The sequence below is a fragment of the Oncorhynchus tshawytscha genome, linkage group LG23 (assembly GCF_018296145.1).
Source record: "Oncorhynchus tshawytscha isolate Ot180627B linkage group LG23, Otsh_v2.0, whole genome shotgun sequence".
Lineage (NCBI taxonomy): Eukaryota > Metazoa > Chordata > Actinopteri > Salmoniformes > Salmonidae > Oncorhynchus > Oncorhynchus tshawytscha.
Window position 1 is genome coordinate 2283922 of NC_056451.1, and position 18637 is coordinate 2302558.

General features: G+C 41.9%; 1 protein-coding gene across 1 annotated transcript in view; it reads right to left on the minus strand.

Moving 5' to 3' along the window:
* Positions 1 to 2571: 2571 nt before the first annotated feature.
* Positions 2572 to 18637, minus strand: part of LOC112223157 (NADP-dependent malic enzyme) — a 127701-nt gene continuing 111635 nt past the window's right edge. The window contains exons 7-14 of the mRNA XM_024386174.2: positions 12715 to 12824; positions 11808 to 11905; positions 10984 to 11097; positions 9748 to 9853; positions 6038 to 6180; positions 5080 to 5253; positions 3333 to 3431; positions 2572 to 2947 (exon numbers count right to left, since the gene is read on the minus strand). Of these exons, the coding sequence (XP_024241942.1) occupies positions 2780 to 2947; positions 3333 to 3431; positions 5080 to 5253; positions 6038 to 6180; positions 9748 to 9853; positions 10984 to 11097; positions 11808 to 11905; positions 12715 to 12824 (1012 nt within the window). The 3' untranslated portion in view covers positions 2572 to 2779. The remainder of the gene's footprint in view (positions 2948 to 3332; positions 3432 to 5079; positions 5254 to 6037; positions 6181 to 9747; positions 9854 to 10983; positions 11098 to 11807; positions 11906 to 12714; positions 12825 to 18637) is intronic.

The window sequence follows — 18637 nt, forward strand, 5'->3', positions numbered from 1 at the left end:
CAAAGCTAGGGAGCCCGAGATTGAACACCTCCCTCTGCAACTGGATCCTGGACTTCCTGATGGGCCGGCCCCAGGTGGTGAGGGTAGGAAACAACACCTTCGCCACGCTGATCCTGAACACGGGGGTCCCTCAGGGGTGTGTACTTAGTCCCCTTCTGTACTCGCTGTTCACCCACGCACGACTGCCTGGGAATGCACGACTCCAACACCATCAAGTTTTCTTATGACACAACAGTTGATCACAGCAATGAGACTACAGGGAGGAAGTCAGAAGCTTAGCAGTGTGGTGCCAGGACATCAACCTCTCCCTCAACCTCTCGCTGAACGCCAGTAAAACTAAGGACGTGATCGTGGACTATAGGAGAGAGAGGAGAGAGACCCCACCCACAGGGCTGTAGTCCACACACACCCGCACTGTCGTGAAGAGGGCACGGCAACACCTCATCCCTCTCAGGAGGCGAAAAAGATTTGGCATAGGCCCTTGGATCCTCAAAATGTTATATAGTTGCACCATTGAAGGAATCTTGACTGACTGCATCACCTCTTGTTATGGCAAATGCACCATCTTCGATCACAAAGAGCTACAGAGGGTGGTGCAGACAGCCCAGTATATCACTGGGGTTGAGCTCCCTGCCATCCAGGAACTCTATATCAGGCGGTGTCAGCTCTCGTATCAATAGGCTCCGAGACAGCTTCTACCCCCAAGCCATAACACTGCTAAATAGCCATAATACTGCTAAATAGTTCAGATAGCCAATTAATGGTTATCTTGCACTAACCTTGTGCACACTCACTAGACAATATATACACACATTAATACACACTCACTACATATGCACACACAACCACATAACACACACATGCGTACCGACACAACACACATCATTTGCTGCTGATACTCCACTCTTCTGGGAAGGCTTTCCACTAGATGTTGGAACATTACTGCGGGGACTTGCTTCTATTCAGCCACAAGAACATTAGTGAGGTCGGGCACCGACTTGGGCGATTAGGCCTGGTTTCGCAGTTGGTGTTCCAATTCATCCTAAAGGTGTTCGACGGGGTTAAGGTCAAGGCCATGTGCAGACCAGTCAAGTTCTTCCACACAGATCGACAAACTATTTCTGTATGGACCTCGCTTTGTGCACGTGGGTATTGTCATGTGAAAACAGGAAAGGGCCTTCCCCAAACTGTTGCCACAAAGTTGGAAGCACAAAATTGTCTAGAATGTCACTGCATGGTGTAGAGTTAAGATTTCCCTTCACTGGAACTAAGGGGCTTAGCCTAAACCATGAAAAACAGTCCCAGACCATTATTACTCCTCCACCAAACTTTGCACTATGCATTGGGGCAGGTAGCATTCTCCTGGCATCCGCCAATTCCAGATGGTGAAGAGTGATTCAGCACTCCAGAGAACGCATGTTCACTGCTCCAGAGTCCAATGGCGGCGAGCTTTATACCCCTCCAGCAGACATTTGGCATTGCTCATGGCGATCTTGTGTGTGGCTGCTCAGTCTTGGAAACACAATTCATGAAGCTCCCGACGAACAGTTATTGTGCTGACATTTCTTCCAGAGGCAATTTGGAACTAGGTAGTGAGTGTTGCAACCAAGGACAGAGGATTTTTACGCGCTACGTGAGCTTGTGTGGCTTACCACTTCGTGCCTGAGCCATTGTTGCTCCTAGACGTTTCCATTTCACAATAACAGAACTTACAGTTCACTGGGGCAGCTCTAGCAGGGCAGAAATTTGATTAACAGACTTGTTGGAATGGTGTCATCCTACGATGGTCCGATGTTGAATGTCACAGTTCTTCCGTAAGGCCATTGTACTGCCAATGTTTGTCTATGGAGATTGCATGGCTGTGTGCTCAATTTTATACACCTGTCAGCAACAGGTGTGGATGAAATAGCTGAATCAATCAATTTGAAGGGGTGTACATACATGACATATACAAAAGTATCTCCCTCAAATATCTCTGCACATTGATCTGGTACTGCTACTCCCTGTACATAGCTTCATTCTTGTGTATTTTATTTTATTTGTCTTATGTTACTATTTTATTTGTATTATTTTATTATTTTTAAACTCTGTATTGTTGGCAAGGAATCGTAAGAAAGCATTTCACGGTTTTACTCTAATTTACTCTTAAGCCAACATCCGCCGAGTTGACAGTGAATGTGGTGCCCACGAACATTGTGAATATTGCCTTTAATAGGCACATTGTTGACAGAGCAACACGCTTCTCTATAACCCCGGCCTTTCTGTATGGATGACCGACTCTTACCAGTATATCCATGGGAAAAGAGTTAGTCATGCTACTTTGGGATGGCTGAGTGGAGACATCTAACATGTGACATCAAAGACCCACTCTCCTCTCACCCTGTGCATCACAGCCAACAGTCTTTCTCCTAGTTATATGTTTATACACACATTTTCTGTTAGCTTTGAAAATTGGTTTTTCCCTCTTAGTATGACAGGGTCATGGGAGCAAACAATGGTAATGCCCAAACCTTACTCAAGAAACCCCTAAAAGTACTGTAGACACACAAACAAACACAATGACAGCAGATATGAAGTAAACAATCATTTAAACCATTTTATTTGATCATGTCTATTTCGGCTCGTATCTATCACATTCATTAAGATATTTTCTCTTTCACATTAAAATCACAATCACCATTGTCTTGATGATATTGCACTTTTGTAGTCTCCTTCACTCCCATCCTGGATCACTTCTCCTTTGTGCCCCATGTCCCTCGCCCTCAGTCTCTCCACCACATCACAGTTTGCATGACTGGATGGTCATTGCGTCCTCTGGCCAGCGGTAAGAGTCCACAGCAAACTCGTCATAGTCAGGGCTGTAAATCAGGGAGCGCACAAAAGCCTCCTTATCCTCAGGCTCCGGGTACAGCGTCGCCAACTTGTGCTCATAGGCAAACTCCACGATCTGTAAGACACACACACACACACACACACACACGATAGTTCATAGGTGTACACTGTATAGACTGAGTAGTATACAAAACATTAAGAAAACCTGCTCTTTCCATGACATAGACTGACCAGGTGAATCCTGGGCAAGGCTATGATCCCCGAACTTGTTAACTCCACTTCAAATCAGTGTATATGAAGGGGATGAGGCAGGTTAAAGAAGGATTTTGTATGTGTGCCATTCAGAGGGTGAATGGGCAAGACAACTCGATATTAGGAAGGTGTTCCTAATGTTTGGTATACTCCGTGTAAGTGTGAAGACCAATTGAGGGTATGGAAGCCTGAAGACCTAAGGACATGTTTGTGTGTGTGTGTGCATGCAGATGTGTGTGTGCTCTCACCTTCACGGCCAGCTTGAGAGAGACATCTCTGATGGTGTTCAGGGGAGGGTACAGTCTTCCCTCTGACAGATCCTTCTCTGTCACCAGGTCAGCAATGGTCTGTCAGAGAGCAACCAAATGGATGAGTTATGCACACACAGTCACAAGCAGATATTTGGCATACCTTAACAGACACACATTTTACTGTAAAGACTATTGAGACGTTGGAATGCATTTTAAATCAAGTTTAATTGGATTAGATTTCGATATGATATACCGGTAGGGTGGGCATGAGGGTATAATGGGTGGCAATCAGTGTAGATAATGTAGCTAAGACTTGACATTCATCCCACCCTCCCCCTCCTGTGTAACCATCCTCCATCCTCAGTCTACCTGAGGCTGAGTGTAGGCTGAGTGGCTCTCATATGCCTGAGGCCCATGATGACAGTATCAAATAAAATATGAAATTGTCATGCAGTAATGCACCTCCACTTATGCATCACCGTGAAGCTTTAATCGTCTCCCATGTCTGCAGAGCCAGGCAGCACAGAGCAAAGCGAGTTGATAGGCTGTTCTTGTGCGAAAGCCAATGAGAGGTTATGAGTTTGGGCATTTTTTCCCTGATGGTTTATTGACTGGGCTCACAGGGATATTATTATATTTGCCATGCCACTGAGCTGGGGACAGACATGAGGACATTCTTAAGTGATTTCCTTAATGATCTGTAAGCAGACTGAGTTTCACTGTAGTGTTTTTTTGTAGACTTTAGTGTAGTATTCAATGTAGTGTTTTTGTAGACTTCAGTGAATACTGAAGTATTTACAGTAGTATACTGTAGTATTTACAGTTAACTATAGTGTAAATACTGTTGTAAAATAACCAGTATATACTATAGTAATTAATGTAGTGTTTTTGTGGACATTACTGTAGTATTTCCTATAGTATTTTATTATATTTGACATAGAAGTGCAGTCTTTCTCCTTCAGGAAACCTACTGGAGAAATGTAGTTTTCTCCAGTAGATTGTACATAACCTGAACAGATAGAAAAGAGCAGAATCTCAGAACTATATAACTGAGGTGTATACCTGGCATGTAGGTTTCTCACTCCTGGGTGGCACAAATTGCGATATGGGGGAGGGGAATGGGCAAGGTATATGCACATCGGATACTGTAGCATTTACTGTAGTTAAGTGTTTTTGCAGACATTTCTGTAGCATTTACTACAGTGTTTTTTTTGCGGATAATACTGTAGTGTTTACTGTAGTATTCTACAGTATACTACAGTTTACTATAGAATGATATAGTAAGTACTGTAGTATTCTACAGTAAACTGTAGTAGTTTTCAGGTAGGGTCTCCAGGAAGGAGTGAAGATGAAGAGGGAAGAAAAAAGAGGGTGAGACATGGGACGATTTATAGCGAGATTGAGTTGAAAAAAATAGAGAAAGCAATACGGAAAGTGAAAGAGAGATATTGAGTTGGAGAAAATACATGAATAGAGAAGGAGAAGAAGAAATATACAAAAGGAGAGCGATAGAGAGGGAGTTGAATGGGAAGTGATAGAGAGAATGGAAGAGTGTGTTGAAAAAGAGAGGCCAGATATAGGAAGGAAGATACAGAGAGAGAGAGTCAGTTGAAGAAGTGAGAGTTGGAGGGTGTGTGTGTGTGTGTGTATTAAGATGATATTATAACGAGTGCTCTGTCACAAAGCTATTTGAAAGTAAATTAACTGATAATTGGATGGATGCATGTGTGTGTGTGTGGTTTACCTCTGCGGTGGTGAGGAAGATCTCATCTGTGATGTGTCGGATTGCACAGGCGGTGACGCCCAGGCCGACTCCTGGGAACACGTACGCATTGTTGCCCTGGCCAGGGAAGAACGTCCGCCCATCAGGGAGGGTCACGGGGTCAAATGGACTGCCACTGGCAAAGATGCCCTGCCCCTGGACCAAACAAGTGTCGAGGGTGTCAACACAGGAAAATATATTACTGTGCATATACTGTACATACACACGGACTCAACCTCTCTCCTCTCTAAATTAACTTTCCCCCAGGGTCATTGTAGTAAGTACAATATGTGCTCTTAATCAATTTATGGAGTGGCTGCAGGGCCGAATTCTCTGGACCCCTCTTCCCGATCTCTAAACAACTGAACCTTCTGTAGCATCTGCGGGATTAGAAGCGACAGTACTCTGGCGAAAACGCAGGACGTTCGGCTGCCCAGAGGTGGAATACTGGCAAATTTAAATCCTGCTGTCAATCATATTGTGTGGAGTTGACCAATGAAAAGTGAAATAACAGTTTTGAGGTTAAAATGCAGACTGTTTTAGACTGTGTCCTGCTTATGTTTATGCTACGGCAATATCTTCAGTTACAACAGACAGAGAGAGTTGTAGCCTCCATCCTAAAACCTACAAAATATATATATTTCTGGAACGTTAGTTTAAATCGCCACAGGGTTTTTATTTCAGCTGTTCAGAAATATGAGGCAGAAGAAACCCAAGTAACACTTGAGCAGAACGTGATTCCTTTGTTTAGCTCTGGGGAAGAGGCGTCCAGGTGGACGGGACAGGAAGTCAGTGGTTTGAGTCGTTCGCGCAGTCTCAGCCATCAATTTAACCAGTAAACACAATGCATTCACTTCTACTAACTTCAGTATCCATACTGTTCAAGCACGGAACTGATCAAGTGTTGAAGTACACAGACACTTCAGACCCACTCCGGTACCTCTGTGATGGTGTAGCATTGCTCGGCAGTGCACTCTGCCTTGCTGGTGGGGTTGCTAAGGGCGAAGATGATCGGCCTCTCGTTAAACGAGGCCATGTCCCTGATGATTTCCTCCGTGAAAGCTCCAGAGATGGCTGCCACACCTAGAGAGCAGGATCGTATTCGTTAGGCACCAAAAGGAAGAAAACAGACTGAAATAGAGAGGAACTACCTGAACTTAAATCCAATACGAAATGCGCACTTTCGTTTTCCATTGCAAAATGTTTTGCTACGGTGTATCCTAATGAATAAGACCCACGAGAGAACACATTAACCATGCAGACCACTTCAAACTCTAACCCAGGGGTGGTAAACCCTCTATCCACCTGGAGAGATATTGGGTAATTGGAATTTCAATTAATCTCAGTGATTTACTGGATTGTATTGAATTGTAACCTGTATACGTTTTCTATACTATTCTACGGTCTCTCATTCACTTAATAATGTTTACATATCATTACTCATCTCATATGTATATACTGTTTTCTATACTATTCTACGGTCTCTCATTCACTTAATAATGTTTACATATCATTACTCATCTCATATGTATAAACTGTTTTCTATACTATTCTAGTGTATCGCATTCACTTAATAATGTTTACATATCATTACTCATCTCATATGTATAAACTGTTTTCTATACTATTCTAGTGTCTCATTCACTTAATAATGTTTACATATCATTACTCATCTCATATGTATGTACTGTTTTCTATACTATTCTAGTGTCTCATTCACTTAATAATGTTTACATATCATTACTCATCTCATATGTATAAACTGTTTTCTATACTATTCTACGGTCTCTCATTCACTTAATAATGTTTACATATCATTACTCATCTCATATGTATATACTGTTTTCTATACTATTCTACGGTCTCTCATTCACTTAATAATGTTTACATATCATTACTCATCTCATATGTATAAACTGTTTTCTATACTATTCTAGTGTATCGCATTCACTTAATAATGTTTACATATCATTACTCATCTCATATGTATAAACTGTTTTCTATACTATTCTAGTGTATCGCATTCACTCATAATAATGTTTACATATCATTACTCATCTCATATGTATGTACTGTTTTCTATACTATTCTAGTGTCTCATTCACTTAATGTTTACATATCATTACTCATCTCATATGTATATACTGTTTTCTATACTATTCTATTCACTTAATAATGGTCTCTCATTCACTTAATAATGTTTACATATCATTACTCATCTCATATGTATAAACTGTTTTCTATACTATTCTAGTGTATCGCATTCACTTAATAATGTTTACATATCATTACTCATCTCATATGTATAAACTGTTTTTTATACTATTCTAGTGTCTCATTCACTTAATGTTTACATATCATTACTCATCTCATATGTATATACTGTTTTTTATACTATTCTAGTGTCTCATTCACTTAATAATGTTTACATATCTTGCATTACTCATCTCATATGTATATACTGTTTTCTATACTATTCTAGTGTCTCATTCACTTAATAATGTTTACATATCTTGCATTACTCATCTCATATGTATATACTGTTTTCTATACTATTCTAGTGTATCTCATTCACTTAATAATGTTTACATATCTTGCATTACTCATCTCATATGTATATACTGTTTTCTATACTATTCTAGTGTATCTCATTCACTTAATAATGTTTACATATCTTGCATTACTCATCTCATATGTATGTACTGTTTTTTATACTATTCTACTGTATCTTAGTCCGTTCCGCTCTGACATCACTGGTCCATATGTATATAGTCTTAATTCATTCCTACTTAGATGTGTGTATATTGGGTATATGCTACGTAATTTGTTAGATTATTACTTGTTAGACATTACTGTACTGTCGGAGCTAGAAGCACAAGCATTTCGCTACACCCACAATAACATCTGCTAATCACATGTACAGTGCCTTGCGAAAGTATTCGGCCCCCTTGAACTTTGCGAATTTTGCCACATTTCAGGCTTCAAACATAAAGATATAAAACTGTATTTTTTTGTGAAGAATCAACAACAAGTGGGACACAATCATGAAGTGGAACGACATTTATTGGATATTTCAAACTTTTTTAACAAATCAAAAACTGAAAAATTGGGCTTGCAAAATTATTCAGCCCCTTTACTTTCAGTGCAGCAAACTCTCTCCAGAAGTTCAGTGAGGATCTCTGAATGATCCAATGTTGACCTAAATGACTAATGATGATAAATACAATCCACCTGTGTGTAATCAAGTCTCCGTATAAATGCACCTGCACTGTGATAGTCTCAGAGGTCCGTTAAAAGCGCAGAGAGCATCATGAAGAACAAGGAACACACCAGGCAGGTCCGAGATACTGTTGTGAAGAAGTTTAATGCCGGATTTGGATACAAAAAGATTTCCCAAGCTTTAAACATCCCAAGGAGCACTGTGCAAGCGATAATATTGAAATGGAAGGAGTATCAGACCACTGCAAATCTACCAAGACCTGGCCGTCCCTCTAAACTTTCAGCTCATACAAGGAGAAGACTGATCAGAGATGCAGCCAAGAGGCCCATGATCACTCTGGATGAACTGCAGAGATCTACAGCTGAGGTGGGAGACTCTGTCCATAGGACAACAATCAGTCGTATATTGCACAAATCTGGCCTTTATGGAAGAGTGGCAAGAAGAAAGCCATTTCTTAAAGATATCCATAAAAAGTGTTGTTTAAAGTTTGCCACAAGCCACCTGGGAGACACACCAAACATGTGGAAGAAGGTGCTCTGTTCAGATGAAACCAAAATTGAACTTTTTGGCAACAATGCAAAACGTTATGTTTGGTGTAAAAGCAACACAGCTCATCACCCTGACCACACCATCCCCACTGTCAAACATGGTGGTGGCAGCATCATGGTTTGGGCCTGCTTTTCTTCAGCAGGGACAGGGAAGATGGTTAAAATTGATGGGAAGATGGATGGAGCCAAATACAGGACCATTCTGGAAGAAAACCTGATGGAGTCTGCAAAAGACCTGAGACTGGGACGGAGATTTGTCTTCCAACAAGACAATGATCCAAAACATAAAGCAAAATCTACAATGGAATGGTTCAAAAATAAACATATCCAGGTGTTAGAATGGCCAAGTCAAAGTCCAGACCTGAATCCAATCGAGAATCTGTGGAAAGAACTGAAAACTGCTGTTCACAAATGCTCTCCATCCAACCTCACTGAGCTCAAGCTGTTTTGCAAGGAGGAATGGGAAAAAATGTCAGTCTCTCGATGTGCAAAACTGATAGAGACATACCCCAAGCGACTTACAGCTGTAATCGCAGCAAAAGGTGGCGCTACAAAGTATTAACTTAAGGGGGCTGAATAATTTTGCACGCCCAATTTTTCAGTTTTTGATTTGTTAAAAAAGTTTGAAATATCCAATAAATGTCGTTCCACTTCATGATTGTGTCCCACTTGTTGTTGATTCTTCACAAAAAAAATACAGTTTTATATCTTTATGTTTGAAGCCTGAAATATGGCAAAAGGTCGCAAAGTTCAAGGGGGCCGAATACTTTCGCAAGGCACTGTATGTGACCAATAAAATGAGATTTTATTTATAAATAAAGGTTCAATTAAAATCCAACTGACCCCCTCTCTTCCTCCTCAGTGAGCTGATTGGTGTATTACCTATGATGGCTGTGGGTTTTAGCTCATGCACCACATCTACCAGGTTCCTCATCTGCTCGTGTTCGTGGGCAAACCTCTCCTTCTCATGGGTGAGGTGGTCCCTTCCCTGAGGGTGGAAGAGAGATAGTTGGAAGACAGATTATGATGGAGCTTGTTTCTACACATGCCAACAACTGAATGTTCTCTTTGATAATCTCTGAAATAAATACATAGAGGAATTCAAACACAGACACAAAGACTATCTGCAAGAGCCAAGGATTCTGGACTTCTCCACCCTCACCCACTTAAGGGAAATAAGCTTGATGGGGTGTCAGTGGAGTCAAGTGCTATGTGTTATGGTCACTAGAGGGCAGTGTTGACTCAATGCTGGTCTACAGAGTTGGTGACAAATGTACATCCAGCTTGCCAAAGGCTCCATGGAGTTAGGGACTTTACCAGAACCCTATAAAGTGAATATCAACAGGCACCACCACTCTGCCTGCATGTCTGTCTTTCTGCCTGCATGAAAGCCTCATAATTTAGTTGATCAAATAAGGATTACTTCTATAAACAATTCCCTCTTCATCTTTTATTGCGTCAACCCTGTGGTCAGAATGACCTTTTCAAGACAGACAGTTCTGGAAAAGGTCATACAATGACAGAAGCATGGACACAATACCAGCTTCTGGTGTAATTGTGTGCGCACTGTACAGAGTTATTCTTATCATTGATCAAACAGAATTGACTCCACAAACACGCCTCAGATGACAATCTCTGGGTAGTTCTTCAGTCGCCAACCACATGTAGACCATGACAGGGCTAAGACTGTGGCAGTTCTCCGTTGAAATAAATGCAATACAGTAGCCTGTGTCAATACAACAACGGACTCAAAGGACTAGTAGACAACCAGGCTCAAACTCACCCACACCCTGGCAGCATCTGGTGAAACCCTTAATTAAATGCATAACATCTACAGTTGTTCATCCCATGACAGACTCTACCTGTCTTGTTGAACTATGAGAGCTATGACTCTCATTCAGACTCATGTCGATCTTTCAGTTCATGTATAATAAACAAGGGTTGGGATCAATTCAGTCAATTTACGAAGTAAACTGAGATTCGGTCAGTCATGTCATACATCATGAATATATGCATGCCTATAGGTCAGGACAGTGGGGATTCCAGACAGAGGTCTGTCTACTCTACAGGGGATGAGTGACCCTGGACGAGTGGCCAGAGCGGAGGTACTTGTATCACCTTGACGATGAGACCCTTGGAGTCAACCATCCAGATCTTCCTCAGAGCCTCGTCTTTGGAGAGTCCCTCCTTCTCCATCGCCATCATGATGAGGTCAGCTATCCCCATCGCAGCCTGGGGACAAGAGGGAGAGAAAAGGGAGGGAGAGCGGGAGAGAGAAAGCAGATGTGATAGGAATGCCTCTGTGCCCCACCATTCACTTCCCTGACCAAACAAGAAATAAGTCCCTAGCTTTCACCCCTAAACCCGCAAACAATTTACCCAGTTATTATTCGGACTTATTGTAATCTTGACTCTAGTTATATTAATGCACACCTTTAAATTGTGTGATTTAATTCATTGTAGGTCTGTGAAATGCTTGAAAATGCTTGTTCTTCTGTTCTCAGCACAATAACCCTTTACTGTAAATACACTCAAGTTCTACACATTACCATCTGCTTCCCTTTCAATACAAAGTGGTCATCCACCAACATGGAAAACATATGAAACAAGGCATTTTAAAGAAGATGGGGGTACTATGGTTCAGAGTTAGGCCAAGAGCCACAGAGGCTGAAAATACATTCTAAATGTCTCCCCATTACAAATGATGTTGTGCTAATCACAGTTTTATTTCCATGTTCTCCTGTTTATTAGAGACATGGTCTGTTGAGCACAGCCTAGTGGTCTACTAGACCTAAATAAAAAGCTCAGTGATTGGGCATGAGAATTTGAAGCATTGGTCTGTGGTTATTTCTGATTATGTCATTAGGGGCAATCAGTCTGCCGCATTTCTGAGCAGAAAAAAAAGGAGTGAATTTGCACATTGACAAGAGCTCTGCACCCACCTCCCCTGCACCCTGGAATACAATGGTATGGTCTGACATCTTGCTCTTGGTGACACGAAGGGCAGCGAGTAGGCCGGCCACTGCTACTGCAGCGGTACCTGAGGGGGGTTTGGGGGGACAGAGTGACATATATGATTTAGACCTGCAAGTATGAGCTTTCCTCAAGTAAGTTACTACTGCAGTGAGAGAGAGTGTCAATTTGCCCTTTATGTTGCCTGCAGTAATAGCAAGCAGATTTACCGAGACACAGAATTAGAGAGAAAATATGGTTTAGATTAGCCTGCAGAAATCACAACGGCTACCAGGGCTAATTTCTGGGGAAAGTAGTTTTATTTGACCGACAAACTAATGGCTCCTCAGACATGGTGTGACTGATACTGTGGTCTCATTAAGGATACAAAAAGTGTGGCTGTGTCCCAAATGGCACCCTATTCCCTACATAGTGCACACAGGGCCCATAAGGCTCTGGTCAAAAGTAGTACACTATAGAAGGAATAGCGGTGCCATTTGGGACACAAGCCCTAGTCTGGAGTCTCTGGACTTACTGTTACATTACTGTTGTTTTCCACAGGACTCTATCAAAACCAACCCACTGGAGAGAGAGGGATCAGGGGCTCGGTGTGTTTGTTTGACATTTGAATTAGTGCTCTATGAACAAGCTCTCTGATTTAAACTGAGTGATTGGATGAATGGGTGGTTGGGTGTGTGTGAGGGAGGGAGGGAAGAAGAGAAAGTGGAAAGAGAGGGAGAGATAAAGGGAAAGAGGATGATTGATCAAGAGGGAGTTTGAGTGCATGTGAAGTGTGGAGTGGTGTGTGTGTTGTATGTGTGTGGGTTCTTGTGAGAGCACGTTATCAAGTCTCTGTGCAATTGATATTGGCATTTTGCAATCGAAGGATACTTGTACCTTGGATGTCATCGTTGAACGTGCAGTACTGGTCGCGGTACTTGCTCAGCAGACGGAAGGCATTGCTATTGGCAAAGTCCTCAAACTGGATGAGACAATCCATTCCATACCTGTGGATAAGACAGCCAAGTCAGATAAGACCACATTCACATTCCTACTCTTTTTCTAGTCATTCGCCACAGGGCCAAGAGAGTTCAAACAAAGGAGAGAGTCGAAAAACAGAGTAATCACGTCCAGGACTGTGATAATGTTGTGCATCGACAGTAGGGGAATGTTACACACACACACACACTTCTGTGTAGCAAATAGTGCATTGCCTCTGCCTGTACCAAGTCCCTCTTCTACACCATAGGAATAAGAACCATCACAGTTCTGTCCTGGAGAGGGCACTCATTCACTGTTGAGGAGCTCGAGTTACATTTGAAACATGTGGAGTGGGATGCTGTACAAGCTTGGTGTGTTTATGCACACAATTCATTATGAGTGTAAATAAGCATGTTTCCATGTGCAGGCTATACCATCCAGCGATCCACTTTGTCAGTGACTTAGGCCACAAAAACACAGTAAGAAACATGGTGCTCGGGACTGATTCTATGACAGGCTATTTGCCTCTGCTTAGTGACCAATCCTCAAACAGCTGTCCTCCAGGTTACTAGACAGGTTAAATGGCTGTCAAGAAGGGAGATCTGCTAGCTACCACAAAGGAACGGAAACACTATAAAACCCAGTGTAATGGCAAGAATAGCAGGACCACCTAGTAAATCACTGAACTACTTTACAAGCTAATCCCCAGTCCACCTGACAACCAACATATATGACCTCATCATCCATTAATACAAAACCCTACAAAAACACGATACACAGAAAATAAGAAATGTATTATGAGCTGCTAAAATAGCCTTAGCAGAAAGTGACTCCTGGTTCCCATGCACTCTTCCACAGTGCTGTAAATCTGTGACAACAGAGTAACAGAAGCTCTCTCTATTCGCCAAGCCCAGTGTCACAAAGATACGATATGGGTAGAGGAAGGGAGAGGGTGGGACATGCACTTCTAATGAAAACTCCAGGGCTCGCATTTCGGCCGCATGGCGCGGGAGGAAAATGGGGACAGGTCGAGCAAACAGAGAGCGACAGCAGCCCAGAGTATGGACCTGTCAATCTTGAGGGCAAGGAGAGGGAGAGATGATGTGAGTTTCACCCCCTTGTTCTTTATGGATCTTTCTAGCAACAATATAACTTGGTTCTCTCCCCTCTCTCTCTCTTTCTGTCCCACTCCATTATTTCTCTCTCTACCTCTCTATTTCGCTCCCTCTCTCCATCTTTCTAGTGAGCCCCTCATACCCGGCATATGGAAAAGATTCACCCCGGCATTTCTGCAGCTTATTGTACAAATCACGAAAGCCGTTTCCCAGTTGGCCTTCTGCTGCTAAAATGCTTAAGCCTCCTGGGCAGGAGGAGGAAGAAGTGAGAGGGGGATGAGAATTGGAGAGGAAGGATAAGAGGATGAGAGCTGGGCTTCAGTGATAATAAAACTTTAGCTCCAGATCAGAGGTGGGTTCCGTCCCGGTGTCTGTCTGACCCTGTATTTCATCAGACTCAGCCATCTGTGATGCAGCGCATTCTGTGAGTGACGATTGACGCAGGGAGTGACTGAACGAGTGCTCAAAACGAGCACAGCAGAACCGCGGAGAGAAAATGTGTTTTCTATCAGGCACAGAGGAAAGCAACGTACCAAAGCAGTGTAGCTATGGCTACGGGGAGGATGCGAGAAGCAGCCAAAAAAGGCACCATAAACTTTTCATTGTCTCAGGGCTGCGGGAGAGGCGCACAGCCAGAGGCGAGGATGCTGTCACCGCTACAGCACCACTACCGCCCCCTACCGTGCTTTATTGTGCATCGCTACGAGGTCACCCCAGTTCATCCAGAAAAACAGGCTCCCTCGCAGCTATTCAAAGAGGTGGTTTTGGAGGCAGAGTGTTGTAACTGTAGCTCGGAGACAGACGACAGTCATGTAGCTCTCGTGTTACGTGTGACAAAATCATATGGTAAGGAGTGGATAGCTTCGAGTTGAAGCAGACCGATTTATCCTACTGATAGATAGTACATGATCTACGCAGCTCTGTATAGGAGTTCTAATGAGGAGGACTGAATGTCCACAAGCAATCAATCAAAACCAAAATGAGAATATTTGCGATGGAGGGAGAGACTGAAATCAGTCTTGGCTAGGATCAAACCCCTGGTCATCAGGCCATACCAACAGAGAGAGGGAGAGGGAGAGATGGAGTGAAGGCTAGATGGGTGTACCTCCAACCAGAACAAAAACCCCTGGTATGTATTGACCCCCATTGTATTAACTATTTCCATTCTTCCCTAAAGCCTGTTGTCTTTCTCTGACGCCTGATGTCTGAATGGGCCCCTCACTCCCACAATGCACCTCCCAGCCTACCGTAACACACCCAAGACAAAGAGGCTGGATCTGCTTTAGGTGAGAAGCCTCTAGAAACTACTAATACGCCACACCCAGAGATGAGTAACATGCCTTGTAGAAATTCCTAAGTGAGGTTGAAGTGGAGAGAACATAGTCTCTCAGTGAGGAGGGAACAGAGAGAGAGCAAAAGAGAGAAACAGAGAGAGACGAGAAGACCTAAAGGTGTTGAGAGGAGCTCCTCTGCCCAGTGCTAAAATCAGCCCATAACGCGATGATAGCCATGAGATATTGGGGAAGATTATGGAAAAAGATTATGGAAAAAAGGAACAATCCAAATCAAATCAAATTGTATTGGTCACATACACTCCCAATAACTGCTAACCATGTGTATCGAAATGCTTGTGCTTCTAGTTCCGACAGTGCAGCAATATCTAACAACTCCACAACAACTACCTAATACACACAAATCTAAGTAAAGGAATGGAATACGAATATACAGTATACACTACTGGTCAAAACTTTTAGAACACTTACTCATTCAAGGGTTTTTCTTTATTTTCTACTTGAAGAATCACAAATATAAAATGTATTTTGATTTGTTTAACACTTTTTTGGTTTACTACATGATTCCATATGTGTTATTTCATAGTTTTGAGGTCTTCACTATTATTCTACAATGTAGAAAATAGTACAAATTAAGAAAAACCCTTGAATGAGTATGTGTTCTAAAACTTTTGACCGGTAGTGTACATATAAATATATGGATGAGGAATGACAGAGCGGCATCGGCAAGATGCAATAGATGGTATAAAATACAGTATCCATGTATCCAAATCCATGTACTCCGACTGTGATTTGGCAGGGGGAATACGTTCTCTCTACCGTTCCCTCCAGCTCCACTCCTCAGCCCCTCAAATCAAAATCAAATCAAATGTATTTATATAGCCCTTCTTACATCAGCTGATATCTCAAAGTGATGTACAGAAACCCAGCCGAAAACCCCAAACAGCAATCAATGCACGTGTAGAAGCATGGTGGCTAGGAAAAACTCCCTAGAAAGGCCAAAACCTAGCTTCTCTGCCAACTAGACTGTCCACTCAGTCTCCTAGGAGACAGAGTTGCTGCAGAGAAAACTGGAAAACACTCAATCACTGTGGATGAGAGGAACATAGTGGAAAAATTCTTCCTCCTTGCACCTGCTTATGGAATTGTTCACAAGACAGTTCATCTAGCCTGGTCCCAGATCTGTAGGTGATGAATAGCCAACTCATATGGTCGTACAACAACCATAAGAGTTGGCTTCAAAGCAAAAACAGATCTAGGACCAGGATAACCTGGGTTGCTTACGCATTAGTTAAACTGTACCACATCAGGCCTTACACAAAAAATAAACACAAAAAAGTTGAAGAAACACACCCAGTAACGTAATGCAGATAAACAAATACACTCACATGCTACACATGATGCACATGCTACTTCACAACATCATATTGGAACTTTAAAAAGAACTAACCAAAATATATTTTTAGAGGGGGATGGTACTTGATGCTGCTGTGGACCATCACAAGTATATCTTTGTTGATGAAGTGGTCTTCAACTTGGCCCTCATCAGCCAACGGGCGACCGTCCAAGTGCTTGGACAACGTGGGGGAAACATCTCCATGTGCGCAGCCCATCTCTGAAGACAGTGTTGTAGGATATAGGTAATTTCTTGGATCCAACAACGCTGCACACTTCATTGTGTTTCTCAATGAAATTGAGCTTGCCGGTCAAGGTGAAGGGATCACCTATGGCATTGTGAAAGACAATGTCAGGGTCCACCATGCAGAGGTGGTTCTTGCATTGGTTTTGGGCTCATCCCAGATTCGTGACCCTATGCCTGCCCCCATACTCTCTTTTCCTCAAACCTATTGAGGAATTATTTTCACCATGGAGGTGGAAGGTGTACGATCGCCATCCCCATGATTGTGCCAACCACCTTCTGGCCATGGATGAGGCATGAAACAACATCAATGCAGACCAATGTCAAGCTTGGATTCGCCATGCCAAAAGGTTTTTCCCACGGTCCATGAACAATGAGGATATTCACTGATGTGGATGAGAATTTATGGCCAAATGCTCAAGACAAGCTTGATGCAAATGAATGCCTGCTAAATGTGTTGTTATATTTTCATTCATATCATTTGTTCCATTACATTTTATTACAGACAGTACACTTTTTAAAAATGTTTTTTACCTTTATTTAACTAGGCAAGTCAGTTAAGAACAAACTCATATTTTCAATGGCGACCTAGGAACAGTGGGTCAACTGCCTGTTCAGGGGCAGGATGACAGATTTGTACCTTGTCAGCTCGGGGGTTTGAACTTGCAACCTTCCGGTTACTAGTCCAACGCTCTAACCACTAGGTTACCCAGGGCGGCACGTTGCAAATGTATCAGATTTGTTTTGTTGTTGTTGCATGAATGATTGCAGAGTTTGTCTTCTTTGATCACACATTGGATAGATATTATGGAAATTATAGATTTTCAGTCAATTTTGTTGGGTAATGTAAATGTATTGCCGAATGTGAAAAAGGTATAATCTACTGTAATTTACAGTACTGTAGCAAATGACTTTCAGCACTTCTAAGGGCGATTTGAAACTTTGCTATTGTTTGCCATTGGATTAAATGTTAGTTAAAACAACTACATTGAAAAGATATCATTATGTTGTTTTTTGGTGATTAAACCAATGTTCTCATTACATTTCATAATAAACTTATATTTTGAATTAATGGTTGTGTGGTGAGAGATGTTTACAGTCCAAATGAATGCAGAATGGCAGGTTTTGAATGAAAAACTGGCTGCATTACAAGTGTGACCAGTTTGGAGTTATAGTACCACATACTTGTGAAAATAGTACCAAAGCGATTTTAAAAAACTGCAATAGGTGATTCTAGAAGGTTGGGGTTTGTTTAAGATGCTCTATGCAGAAATCACTCCGCCATTTCCTAGTTGCAAATAATTCAAATCGTTTCAGTTTGTGACAAAACAAAGAAGTTTAGTGTAGAAAATCAGTGTACCATCTAAACCGCAGTGAAATATATTTTCCATAACCCAAAATATTGTATTTTCAGCTCTTTGAAGATGGTGTACAAAAACTAAAGTAAAAGAGCAAAAACAAAACTTAACAATGGGACACATAGAAATAACACACAAGAATAGATTTACTACCTCTTCTTAGACTTGTTTTCAATGAGAATGACCGATCTAACATTACTATGTGAATTTGGTCGGGTCACCCAAAAAGTGACATATCTCAGCTTTAAGTGAAGCGTTAGTGAAAGGACATTAAAGAGGCTAGGTGAGAGATATCTTTGGATGTTTCCATTAATATGCTTCATGTAGCTGGATATTTGATTACGTCTACTACTCTTTTTTTTCCATCTTCCTATTCATTATATGGGTTAGAATCAAATGCAACTGTTAGAATTTTGTGATTTTTCCTTTGTCTTG